At 37.5% G+C, this 14,306-nt stretch overlaps 1 protein-coding gene across 3 annotated transcripts in view; it reads left to right on the forward strand.

Annotated features, from left to right (window-relative positions):
• Positions 1-14,306, forward strand: part of NUP153 (nucleoporin 153) — a 74,715-nt gene that overhangs the window by 8,340 nt on the left and 52,069 nt on the right. For all 3 annotated transcript variants that reach the window (XM_019633369.1, XM_019633370.1, XM_019633371.1), the window contains exons 2-5: positions 4,591-4,816; positions 9,876-10,124; positions 10,279-10,418; positions 10,500-10,628. In XM_019633369.1, the coding sequence (XP_019488914.1) occupies positions 4,591-4,816; positions 9,876-10,124; positions 10,279-10,418; positions 10,500-10,628 (744 nt within the window). The remainder of the gene's footprint in view (positions 1-4,590; positions 4,817-9,875; positions 10,125-10,278; positions 10,419-10,499; positions 10,629-14,306) is intronic.

Consider the following 14,306-nt stretch of genomic DNA (forward strand, 5'->3'; position numbering starts at 1 on the left):
ATTTGCATAAGAATCACCTCAAGAGCTTTTGAAAACAGACAGATTTCCATTTCTAACATGGTCAGGGTGACACCAAAGCTGCTGATCAGAAGATTCCAGTGTGAGGACCACTGTGGTGGTCCTTTTACCGTTACTCTCCTTCTGTATATGTATATACATGTATATATATGCTATAGAATAAATGATCACACATAGATTCTCACACGTACACGTGCTCACACACGCACACGATTAAAGAGGAATTTTGAAGAATTTCAACGGTTATTTAGGTTTTTTTTTTGTTTTTGTTTTTTTTTAAAGATTTTATTGGGGAATTGGGGGAGGGGGGCAGTGTTGGGGAATTGGGGAAGGGGACCAGCCAAGTTGTTGTTCTTCAGTCTTCTTCATTGTGGAGGGTGCCGGTCACCATCTGGCTGTCCTTCGGCAGCTCGTGGCCTCTAAGCTCAAGGTACTGTGTTCAATCTTAATTGCGGGTGGGCGTAGCCACCATCCCATGCGGGAGTCAACACAGCTTCCTAGTTGTTAAGAGCGCACGCTCCATCCACTGAGCCATTCAGGCGGCAGCTCAGCTCAAGGTGCTGAGTTCAATCTTAGTTGCGGGTGTGCATAGCCCACCATCAAACAGGCAATCTTGTTGTTACACCAGCTGAGCCATCCTGCCACCTGTTGGCAGTTCAGTGACAGGTCAGCTCTGGCGCAGCGTCACTGGCCCATGTGGGAATCAAACGGGTGGCCCTGTTGATCAGAGCTCGCGCTCTTAAGCCAGCTTTTAACCAACTGAGCCACTCGGCTGGCCCCCTGTTTAAGGTTTATTACATTTTGCATTCATTAAACAGTTACCAGACGGTTGATCAGCATGTACCAAGGACACTTCTGTATTTGAGTCTTTGCATTTTTTGTTCCATGAATTTATAATACTTCACTAGAAATTTGCATGGCTCCTTTTTCACCTTTCTCAGATTTGGCTGATGTAAAATACCTATCCCATTTGGCTTCCCTGCCTTATTCTTGTCCATAGCACCGAATGATGATGATGTATGTTATGTATTATATTTATTTGTCTTTCTAACTTACAATGTAAGCTCCAAGAGGGCAGGAACTTGTTCCCTGCCGTGTCCTCAGTGTTCTGTGGCTGACATGTAGTATGTGACCAGTAAGTATTGACTAAATGAGCTGAGTGAAGAAAAGCACTATTACATCTATGAGTGCAATAAGATTCTAAAATAGTCCCCGAAACAAAGCGTCTCTTGTGGCCTATTTATGTACTTCTTTACAGAGATAAAGGTTGGATGTAACTTTTGGGTACTGTGAGTGCTGCCCTAAACCGGGTACGTATTTTTCATTGTTGATAAAGTAGATTCATGGACTGACTTTTTAATTTCCATGTTAATCATTCAGAAAACTCTGACAAGTAGCACTGCTGTATCAAAACCTCAGGGACCCAGCAAGAAACAGTTCACTCTGGATGGTTTAACAGAAGTGATTTTTAAGAGTTTAACTTAGAGATATGCTGGTGGTTAAAGGAATAAATACATGGTGACAGGAGGCCCAGAGACTAGCAATAGCAGAATCTGCTACCATCCCTCAGACTGGAAGGATGAAGGAAAGAAATGCTGTCCTGGAGTGGAGGAGAGGCCACCAGGCCTGAGCTGTAGTTTTAGAGATGTGGCACTTCAACAGAGAGAGCGCACAGGAAGAAAGACCTCACTGTCCTCCCATCCTCAAATGTCTGGTATCTGTCATAGTCCAGTCCTGTCAGAGGCAGTTTGGTGGGACAGCCTATCAAGAGTGGAGTGTGGAATGGGCACGTGAAGACCAGCACAGCATCACTCTGTGATTTGATAGATTTTATTTTGTAGGAAAAGCTAAATTTATGAAGAGAAGTGACTGGATAGAAAGAAACAGGTAAAAATCATGGCTAACGTTTGAGAAACACTGGAGAAATAGTTCTGTATGTAAGCCGCTATGTATTCTGTATAGTCCACTGTATAATTTGTTTTTCTGATTCATTTTACAGTACGTATTTTATTATGATATATTTTAATAATTGTCTGTCTAGTGCTCCACTTTATATGTTTTCCAGATAGCTGAATCTTAATAAGACTTTTAAGTGCATATAATTTTATTCACCTCTTGTAGAGAGACTTTTTCCCTGAAATGAATGTATTGTAATTTAATTAAATGTATCTAATTTCATAATCTCTTTAACGAGAACAGTTGTTATGAAAGTTTAGCATCCATGAGAATCTCTTGCGAGTATTTGTTCAACAGGAGAGCCCTACCTCCTGAGTGTAGTAGGGCTGGGATAGGGCCTGCAATGCTGATATTACTGCTAAAGGGAGCACACTTTGGGAACCATAAGTACGCAGGTATTCTGAGCTTAGTTGACCTTTTCTTGATGACTTAGGTCCACTTTCCCTGATTTCCCAGAGGTACACTGATGTATAGGGATGATTGCTTTCTTACAATGGTTCCATGTCAGTTTTATCATCTGTATTTCCTTTCACTGTGGAGCTCCTGATACTGTCATTCATTGTGCCACTAGTAACAACTCTGTCTCTCTCACTGTAATTCCTTGTACTGAGCTGCTGTGGGCTGAGATAGATCCATTGGTTAGATTTCAGTTAAGAAAAGGGAAGGTCAGCAAGCAACGTTCATGAGCTTTAGGGAATGAGCTTTATTATATCTATTTTCATGGTTCAGTTTTGTTTGCTGATTATTCTCCACAGAAATCTAACGCTGCCCCAGAAGTGACCTTTGGTTAAGTATGGTGTTGATTTTAAGTGTGTACTTGCCTCAGGTGAGTAGGGATGCAGGAATCTCTGATACTTGTAGCAGCTAAACACCTTAGAGGAAGTCCACAACACTTAGTTTACACTACATTCTTGCTGTAGTGCTTTATCACTTCATATCAAGTATGTGTCTTACATTTTCTAAGCCTTATTTAAACTGTCATATGTTGGAAGCACTTTTGAGTCTTTTGTAATATGGGAGGGGGTAAATAAATATTTAAGTGTAAATAGTAAGTAAAAATATTATAATATGTACGTTTTATTAATATTAAATCTTGGATGCAGGTAGATGGTGTTTCCAAAGTAGCTAACACTATAATTAGCATAGGAAAGGGGAACTGCAGGGTTGTGTTTTTCAGTAGTGAGTTGGCTTAGGGCTGTCGGCTTCATGTGTCCCTAGGGAGCTTACATGGTAGATCTGTTTACAATTTCTGTTTGGACAGTATTTTGGAAAATAATTACATATCTCTCAGTTGTTACCTACAGGTTTTTAAACACTGAGGAAAATACTATTCAGGTGCCTATGTCAGAGGTGTCTTCCATCTTTTCTGTTGACAGGATATTTCAAGGCTTCTTTGTGTTGGGTTTGCTTTCATGGTTGATTTATGTATTCTGCCTTGGCTTTATTGTTTTTTTGTACCTGCCAGTTCCTCGTTTCCCTTCAGCGACTCTGTCTGAAATCCTCCTAAGGTACTTTTGAAGGAAATTGTTGCCTATCCTTTGTTACCTAATCGCAGTTTGTTTCTGCTAACTTCGCCCCCTCCCTCACCCGTAATAAAATCACCAGTATATGTTTCCATTATATTTTGTAAATTGCAGAGTGTTTTCACATTATTTCATTTTCTTCACTATAAGTCCTATCAGGTAATAGCAGATAATAATTTGATTTACCCAGTGTAAATCAAAGTACAGGAAGCAGTACTCAAACCTCACCCTAGGTCCTACCAGTCCCCAGCCATGCTTTTACTCCATCCTAGCTACATCATTGAGTTCTGTTTGTAATTTTCAGCTTCATTGCCTCTTTATCTGTAAAGAGGTACTGTTAATACCAACTTTATAAAATTATTGAGAGGAGTAAATTCAATCAGATTTCTAAAGTACTTAGAATAGTTTGTGCCTGGCACATAGAAAGATACAGTAAATGTAAATACTGATAGTTGTTATAGCACATTTTTTCTGTACTTATAAAAGTTACCATAATAAAATTATTTTTTCAGATTTTCAGGCAACATTTGGTAATGAAATTTTACTATCAAAAATCATCTGAGATTATTTCTTGAATTTATTATATTGTGTTAGTTGTCTGTTGTCTGTCATTTTTAAAATGTCTCGTATTTTTGTCTACATTTTTGTACTTTTTTTAAAAGTGCAATAAAATAATTGGTTGAGGAAACTATTAAAGGTTTTATTTATATTGCTTCTTTTAATATGTTGGAATCAAAATGGACCCCTCTTCTCTGGGATTATAACATTCTGCTGCATACCTTATTACTAAATGGAAAGTTTATATCCTTCATGGGGTGGCCTATCGGAGTTTTTTAAGATTTAGAATAATATGGCCAGTTGGGGGTAATTATTGGCTCATGGATATATGCATATGGAAGAAAGAAAATAGTAGGAACTTCATAATGTCTATAGAATTTGTGAAATACCATTATGATAGCATTAATTCAAGTAACTGAATTTTAGGAAACGTTGTTGGAAACAGTTGTGTTTTTCTTGGTGTGGCTTTCTGTAAGTTGGTACTTATTTAAAAGACACATTTCTCAAACCTGCCTTACATGTTTCCCCCCAACAGGGCATTCTTAGCAGGGTCACAGAATCTGTTAAGAATATTGTGCCACAATGGCTACAGAGATACTTCAGCAGGAATGAAGATGTATGCAGCTGCTCAACAGCCAGAACAGAGCCACCACAGTGGCCGGAAAATAGAGAAGATGACCATCTGATATATGCTGATGAGGAGAGCGCTAATAATCATGATGGCAGAATCACTCCTGAGCCAACAGTCAGTAATACGGAAGGTAAATAGGAAATGGATATTTTATTATGAATGATAGATTTTATGCCTTTTAAATATTTTTATATTATCTGACTGTGGTAAATCTAACTGGGTAGTAGGAGGAGGGTGGTGATCATGTTCAAGTTAGATAACTTTCTCAATTATCAGCTTTTTTATTATAATGAAGGGAGGCTGATACACTAAATCAGTTAAGAGGGCAAGCTCTGATGTGAGACTTTGGGTTTGAATTTTCACACCAGCAATTGTTAGACACGTGGCTTGGGGCAAGAAAACCCCTTTTCTCCTCTGTATCCTCATAAATACTTTTGAAAACAGAAATGTGAAGCCCTTAGCCTAGGTCCTGGTCCAGCTAAGGGAGTGCTGTGTAAATGTTAGCGGTTACACTGACACTGTGATCATGCCTCCCACAGCACAGGAGTTTGGGTACGGCATAACTGCAGTTGGCTTCTGTCCTCTGTGCAGCGCGCCAGTGGGGTCATTTCATTAATCTTGTCATTGAGTGACTAGCATGTTAAAGGCTTGAACGTTTTTGGATACACTTACAGCATTTTGGTGGGGCTTACAAATAGTAAATAGCTTCAGCGTAACCCATGAATATGGCATATTTGGAAATACTACTCTGTCATTTCACGTTAAATATGTTTTACAGCTTTGTTGACATTCATGTCACATAGCGTAGAACTAATCCATTTAAAGTGTACAGTTGGGTACATTTTAAGATTTCTTTGAAATGTATTACCAACGTCCACCTGAAGCTTTATATGGTAGATCTCTAAGCTGTCTGCTTCCCTGTCATTTTCTTTCCTGGGCATTAAATGGGCCCCCAGCCTCTCTCTGTCTCTTGGTGAGAGACTTGTGTGCACCAGCATGCATCCACAGGAGCTGACACCTTCTCTTCCATCCTAGTGAGCATGCTTGTGAGGATTTACTAACTTGATGATGTAGTGTATGTGTCAGTTGAATGGAGAGTTTGTCATTTTACATCAGTAAAATTCTATTTGTATTTTCCTTGAAATGAAATTAATTTAGTGGTTGCCAAGGTCAATTTCAACTCAGATTTTATTCATCATGTTACTGTTATAAGGGAGCTTCTCTGTTACATGTATATTATAAACACCTTTGTGAGTAACTTCTAAACTTAAATTATTATGGAAAACGTCAAACTAGAAAATTTCTTTACCAGCAGTAAGGAGGATGGTTCATGAACCCCCATTGTCCCCATCCCCCAGCTTCAAAGACAATGAACTTGCTGTTGATCTCCTTTGCTCTGTTCCCATGCTCATTCACCCACCTTCCCACTCTGATTTCCCCTGGTTATTTGGAAACATGGTGAGCAGCTTTTGATAATTAACTTCAAAAACTTTGTAGCATTTCCCCCTTGTCTTAGATCTGAATTCTGCTCTTATCTGTCAATCACATACCATCTGACTTAAAGTACCTTTTATACCCCCCAATGTATTGAATGTAGATCTCAGTACATACAACACGTCACAATTTCTTTACTCTGTGAAACATTACACTTGAATTTGTCAGTGCATTCTCAAAGTAACTTCGGCATATCTGCTCTTAAAGTAGCGCCACGTCGTTGGAAGCTTAAAATAATTGAGAAAAAGCAGTCCTGAATGTTGTTTAGTAAAGATTAATTTTTTTTTGCTTGTTCTATTGCCTGAAAGCTCTTTTTCACAGTTTGTCCCGTTTTACATTAATAGTTATTTACATTAGAAGAGCTAGTCTGGGGCCCAGTTATTTTACCCTAACTGGAAGAATCTTTTGGAAACATGACAAATGATTCTGAAGTTCTTGAAAATATACCTGAAGATGAATAGAGAAATTCTGAAAAGGAATAGGGCAATGTGGGTGTGGTTGGAGAAACTTTTTCAGTCATTGAATGTGTTCTAAAGCTATAGTATTTAAGCCGTTATGGAACTGGTACAGAAATATACAGATATATCATTGGAGAAGCGGGGGGAAGCTTCTTGGAATTTAGTACAGACAGTCCCCGACTTAACTAAGTCGTTCATGTTATGATTTTTTGACCTTGCTTTGGTGCGAAAGTGATACACAGTGAGTAGAAACTGTACTTGAATTTTGAATTTTGATCTTTTCCTAAGGTGTAGTGCCCTGTGGTAAGATACTCTCATGATGCTGGGCAGTGGCCATGAGCCTCAGCCCCGAGTCAGGTATGAGATCATGAGGGCAAACAACTGATACTGTACAGTGTACTTTATCGCCAGCAGTTTTTGGATATTGTGTTCTGCGTACCTTTAAAGTAGGCAGGGCTAAGGTATGATGTTTGGTAGGTTAGGTGTGTTAAATGCATTTTCCACTTAAGGATGTTTTCAGCTTTCATTGGGTTTCTCTGGATGTAACCCCCACCCATCGTATGTCAAGGAGCACCTGTTTGTGAAGTAAAATTTTTCATTTCTTAGAGTCTTGGAATGCTAACAAGTGTCTGTAAACAAGGTACAAGTTATTTTCTGAGTTGCAAAAGACACCATCAAAAAAATGAATGGGTACAACTGATATAGTGAAAATTTTGTGATACTTTAGATCATGTCACCCTGATTTACTGAAAAAGAAATTACATCTCAGTAATCCTTTTAGTATCTAGATCAGTAAGCAACTAAGAGGAGAAGAGATATAAATGACAAATGAATATAGGGAAGGATGGTGAATATCCCTGTTATTTAATTAAGTGCAGATCATATGGTGATGCTTTTTGACATATTGACAGAAGTCAGAAAGGGTTAATATCAAGTGAGAGCATGGGGGCAGTGTACATTGTCATTTGCTATTTGTGGGAGTATAACGACAGGAAATCTTTGGATCACAGTATCTCTCATAGGCAAAAATGAGCATTCACTCTGATCTAGTATGTCAGAGCAATTCCACATAAAATTGTGTTCTCATTGATTCTCAGGATACCTTTGACTATTTAGTCTTTTTTATGAGTACAACTTTAGACTTAGAGAATCAGAGTTTTTGTGGTGGCTTAGGAATATTTGGTTAGTAATTTCTTCTCATTTTTCTCTGCTTTCAAACTTAATCATGGATTTGTCGATAAGAATACTCTTAGAAGTATGTAGATACAAGTGCATGCATGTTGGATGGAGTATTGGGAAAATAATCACATAGTAGAGTAAATCAGCGTGCTAAATACAGTTGGGTTTTTAAAGGGAATGAATGCTCTGTATTTAGAGACAAAATTATATTGGTAAATGAAAAACTATATCAGAGAACAGATGCATAAGCATGAGTATGGGAAATATAGCATATTTTTGTACGTATGCATAGTACTCTCCCCTTATGGGCAGTTTCACTTTCTGTGGTTTCAGTTACATGCTGTCAGTTGTGGTGCAAAAATATTATGTGATAAATTCCAGAAATAAACAATGTTTTTTTAAAAGATTTTATTGGGGAATTGGGGGAGGGGAACAGCGCTGGGGAATCAGGTAAAAGGGAACAGACAAGTTGCTGTCCTTTTGTTCTTCAGTCTAGTTGTGGAGGACGTCGCTTCATTGGCCCACGTTGGTATTATCATTGTGCTCTTCCCCACTGAGGCAGATCGGTCGCCGGCCTTTGAATGGCCACTCACAGCGACTCTTGGCAGCTCACACTGACTGCCGGCCACACGGTAGCTTATGGCAGCCCACTGCAGCAGAGGCTGCAGCCTATGCCGTCGCCAGTGACTCATGGCAGGCCAGCTCCAGGTCGAGCTGCTGCTCACCATCTTAGCTATCTTAGCTGTAGAGGGCAGTGTCACTGGTCCTCATGTGGGATCTGAACCTGGGGCCTTGCTGCTCAGAGTGGCATCCCAAGCCACCTCTTAAACAACGCGCCCCTCGGTCAGCCCTGTTTTTTAAATTGCCCGCTGTTTTGCATAGAGCAGTGAAATATCATGTTGTCCTGCCTGGGAGCTGAATCAGCCCTTTGTCCAAGGCCTCCACACTGCAGATGTTCCACGCTTTTTAGTCACTAAGTAGTAGACAAATTGGTTATGAGATTGACTGTCTTAGTATTGCAGTCCTAGTGTCCACGTAACACTTATTTTAGGTAATAATGTTCCCAAAGCACAAGAGCATTGATGCTCGCAATTCAGATATGCCAAAGAGAAGCTGGAAAATGTTTTGTTTTGTTTTTTAGTGAAAAGATACAATTTCTCGACTTAATAGGGAAAGAGAAAATATTGTATGCTGAAGTTCCTAATATCTATGGTAAAGAAAGAAATTGTGAAGAAAGAAAAAGAAATTTGTGCTAGTTGTGCTCTTGCACCTCAGACTGCAAAAGTTATGACCACAGTACATGATAAGTGCTCAGTTAAGATGGAAAATCATTCAGTTTGTGGGTGGAAAACTTGAACAGAAGCCATGTTCCATGTGACAGCAGCGTGTTGTTCCAGAAAGGCCTGAGCCCATAGGAAGAGTTCAGGGAGGGGTCTCCTGAAATGAATGATCCCATTCACATTAACCTTTATGACAGTATATTGTTATAATTGTTCTAGTTTATTAGTTATTCTTCATTTCTTACTGTGCCCAATTTATAAAATAAGCTTTATCATAAGTATGTATGTATTAAAAAAAACACATAATATAATAGGGTTTGGTACTATCTGCAGTATCAGGCATCCACTAGGGGGTTGTGGAATGTATGCCCTGTGGATAATGGGGGACTAATGTAAATTCTCTGGGAGGCTGTACAATTCGTGGTTGTTTGTAGAGGAATAAACCTTGTTTTATGACTTAGCTTTGATGTTGTTTTTGTTGAATGGGTTTTACACTGATAACCAATTCAAGGAAAATCACGAACCCTGCACTTTCAGAAGTTATGTTTTCACGGAAATATATTTTGACACTAGGTTAGGTAAATTAATTTCAGTTAGTTGAAACCTTGTTTGGCTATAGAATATCTTAAGTTGGGCTTATGGGAGGCTTAGTGACTTGAATTGAAGCTATATCCACTTTGTATCATATTTTCTCAAAGTATAAGCAGAATTTTGTTGTGATACAGTGTATTGCTTTTTCTAAGTTATATATTTATACTATTAATACTTTTTTTTAAAGAACCCTCAACAACTAGTACTGCTTCAAATTGTCCACATGTATTAACGAGGCCTTCTCTTCATCGGAGCCATCTGAATTTCTCCATGTTGGAATCTCCTGGGTTACACTGTCAGCCCTCCACATCCTCGGCATTCCCAATTGGCGGTTCTGGATTTTCCCTTGTAAAGGAAATGAAAGATTCTACCTCTCAGCATGATGATGATAACATCTCAACTACCAGTGGTTTTTCTTCAAGAGCTTCTGATAAAGGTATTCTTGGTATTTGGTTGTAAATAACTTTGTAAAATTAAATGTCTTGGGATAATTTTTTTCTATATTTAGTTGTAATTTTCATTTTCTGTTTTGCAAAATCTGGGGTCTTGTAATTAGTGTTAATAGTATGCATTACATATTTTTGTTTCAGATATAGCTGTTTCAAAGAACACTTCAGTGCCACACCTGTGGTCCCCAGAGGCTGAACGTTCTCATTCATTCTCACAGCACACTGCCACCAGCTCCAAAAAACCAGCATTCAACGTGTCAGCCTTTGGGACACTTTCCCCAGTGAGTACTAATTGGAGTTGATTCAGTCACATCAGTTTTGAGTATTTATTGCTTATAATTTATCATTGTGTTTCTGTGCAGTCAATTGGGAATTTTTCGATCCTTAAAACTAGTCAGCTTGGAGATTCTCCTTTTTATCCCGGAAAAACAGTGTATGGTGGAGCAGCTGCAGCTGTCAGACAGCCTAAAGTACGAAACACACCATATCAGGTTAGTTTGAATGGAATTGATAAGTGTTTGGTTTTTTTTTTTTAACCTGATAAGTATCTATTGGCACTCAGATAGGATTTTTGTTTAGTTATTCTTTGGTAGAATGATAGAAGTGGTTAATACTAATATTGTTTTCATTTATAGACTGTATGCATATCATTTTAGACCTAAGGGAACATTCTGTATATTACATTTGTGTTTGTTTATGTTTAGGAATTGTGATGATTAATTCCTTTAAAAAAAATGGAAGTATAAATTACATGTAGTAAAATTTATCCTTATTAATGGAGTGTTTGAATTTTAACAAAACATATAGTTGTTTAAGCACTTAGGCAGTCAAAATAATTGAACAAACGTTTTCATCATCTCCAAATTTTACCTTCTGCATCTCGGTCTGTAGTCAGCCTCTCTCTTTCTTGCACATTGTGGCAACCACTGGTGCGTTGTATTTCCCTGTATTTTTGTTTTTTCCAGAATGTCATATAAATTTAAGAATACAGTGTATAGTCTTTTGAATCTGGATTATTCTAATTAGTATAATGCATTTGAGATCAATCTATATTTGTGCATGTATCAACAATTAGTTCTGCTTATAGGTGAGCCATATAATATAGTTTGTTTATCCATTTCCCAGTGAAAAGGACACTTGGGTTATTTCTAAGTTTTGGCTATTGTGAATAAAGCTGCTATGAACATTTTGTGTGAACATTAGTTTTTATTCCTCTTGGGTAAATACCTAGACGTTAGTCTATGGGGTCATGTGGTGAGTATACATTAAACTTTATAATACACTGCAAACTGTTTTCCGAAGTGGCTGGTTCCTCTTTTCATTCTCACTAGTAATGTCAGAGTGTGCTGACCAGCACTGTGTGGTCATCAGTGTTTTGTTTTCTGTCATTTTAGTCTTTATTATAGGTATGGAGTAGCCATTCCAACTTGCTCTGGTTTTTATTTCCATTTCCCATGGCATTGAGAATCATTTCATGTGCTTATTTGTCATCAGTAGATCTTCACTGGTGAAATATCAATTCAGATCTTTTGCCCATTTTTTAGTAGGGTTCTCTTATTTATGAATTTTGACAGTTCATTTTTCAGGGTATAAGTCCTTTATTAGGTATGTGTTTTGCAAATATTTTGTCCCTGTCTCTGGCTTACATTAACAGTGTCTTTTGAAGATAATTATTCTTTGATGAAATTCATTATCTTGTTATTTTTCCTTTTATGGTTGATGCTTTTGGTGTTGTATCAAAGGCATTTTAGCCTGACTCAGGGTCACAGAGATTTTCTCCGGTGTTTTCTTGTAGAAGCTTTATAGTTTTAGGTTTTAATTTAGGCCGATTCTTCCATTGAGATAATTTTTGTATGTGGGCATGAGGCATGGATCCAAATTTATTTTTTTAACAAATGAATGTTCAGTTTCTCTTGTACCGTTTGTTGAGAAAACTATACTTCCTCCTTTGAATTGTCTGCACCTTTATGACATTGGTCAGCCATATTGTGGCTCTATTTCTGGACTTCCCATTCTTTTCCATTGATCTATATGTATGGATCCTGTTGCCAACTCTGAACTGCCTTGATTACTGTAGTTTTATAGTAAGTCTTGAAATCAGATCCTATGAGTCTGCCATCTTCGTTCTTGTTCAGGCTTGTTTTGGTTTTCCTAGTTCCTTTGCTTTTTCATAATTTCAGAATCACCCTATCAGTTTTCTACATAGTCTACGGGGATTTTGATTGGATTTGTGTTGAGTCTAAAGATCTATCTGGGGAGACACATCTGAACAAAATTGAGAGCCTTCCGATCCATAAAGTCAATATGTCTCCATTTATTTATGTTTTTTAAAATTTTTATCAGTGTTTTGTGATAGTCATCACATAGGCCTTGCACATCTTTTGTTAGTTTTAGATCTATAAGTAGCCTATTCAATAAATTGAATTCATAGTTAAAATACCTTTTAGCAAAGCAAACTTCAGGCCCAGGTAACTTCTCTGGAGATTCCACCAAACATTTAGGGCAGAAATAATACCAATTCTCCACAAACTTTTCCATACACTTCTCAGCACATTTAGGAACCAACATTACCCTGATAACTAAAACATTATAAGAAAGCCACAAACCAGTATTTTCATGAGTTACAGACACAAACATTCTCAACAAATATTTGCAAATTGAACACAAGCATGTATTAAAAGGATATTACATCATAATTACGTAGGATATGTCCTGGGAATGTAAGGTTGGTTCAGCATTTGAAAATTAATGTTATTTACCATGTAACTAAAATAAGGAATAAAAACTACATGAATGTCTCCACAGATGCATAAAACACATTTGAGAAAACCCAATATCCATTCATGATAAAAATTTTAAACAGACCTAGGAACATATGGAACCTGGATGTGACAAATTGTGTCTACAGAAAATCTTCAGCAAGCATCAGACTAATGGTGATAGACTGAATACTTTTGCCCTAAGATTAGGAAGAGAACAAGGATGTATGCTATCACTGCTACTGTTAAATGTACTGCAGGTCCTAGCTAAAGCCAGAAGAGAGAAACACAGGCATACATATTGGGAAGGAAGGAGTGAAATTATTCCTAGTCATAGACAACGTGCTGATCACATAGAAAATCTGAAGAAACTAGAAGAAGAACTTATAAGTTGGTTTAGCAAGGTCACAGAATACAAGGTCAATATGTAAAATGAGTTACATTTATGTATATATGTTAGAGAACAATAGGAAATTGTTAGCTTTTTAAATAATACCAATTTAAGGTAAATTGTAGCATTCTATGTTGTGTCCTAAGAGTTTCTTGAGCTCATAAAAATTCTGTTTTGTGTATATATTGTCAGTGGTGCTTATTTTGTTCCAGAGCTTGGCATTTTAAAGATGAAGGAATATTAATGCTGTTAAATATGTAGACTTTTGGAGAGGGTCATCATATACAGATGACAATCTATGACAGACGTAGAAATTGCATAGAAAAATGTGTATTTGAAGATTTGTCTTGTCTTGAGAGTAGTTTCTTATTTTCCTGAATAGAGGATGCTTTCATAAATAGTTAACACTAATTATGAGTGTGTTCTTATTTCCTAGTGTGTTCATGAAGGGCAATGTTTTAGTTCAGAAAGTGTTAACTGGATCTTGGAGTCACACAGGGAACTTTTTCTAAAGCTTACACTGGATTATAATAGTACTGTTATATTTTTATTTTTTACAGTTAAAATAGTTCAGCATGTTAGTACAAGATAAGATGATGCAAGCCTATGTTTCATAGACTAGTTCCAAGTCAGAGTCTATTCCTGCTACTTCCTCCTCTATTTCTATATCGAATCCCATACTTTTTAATACTGAGTCCGGAGATACCTTAAGAAGGGTTCTCAGCACAGGCTTCCAGATGTTTATCATTGACATTTGGGATGAATCTATTTGCTTTTCCTTCTTTCCTAGAGCATTAGATTTGGAAGGTCTATTAAAGATTCTCTAATTCATTTTCATTTTACGGATTGGTGAAGTAAGAGCCTGAGAGGCCCGTGGCCAGTGGAATCCAGTGACAGGAGAGACTCATATTTAACTAGAGGGTTTTTTTGAGGGGGTGTCAGAATCTTAGGAAACTTTAGTAGCCAGCCCACAAGCTTTGTGAGGACAAAAAAATGCAGCATTTTAAGTCCCATACCAA

This window comes from Hipposideros armiger, unplaced genomic scaffold, assembly GCF_001890085.2.
Source record: "Hipposideros armiger isolate ML-2016 unplaced genomic scaffold, ASM189008v1 scaffold_1292, whole genome shotgun sequence".
NCBI classification, from domain to species: domain Eukaryota; kingdom Metazoa; phylum Chordata; class Mammalia; order Chiroptera; family Hipposideridae; genus Hipposideros; species Hipposideros armiger.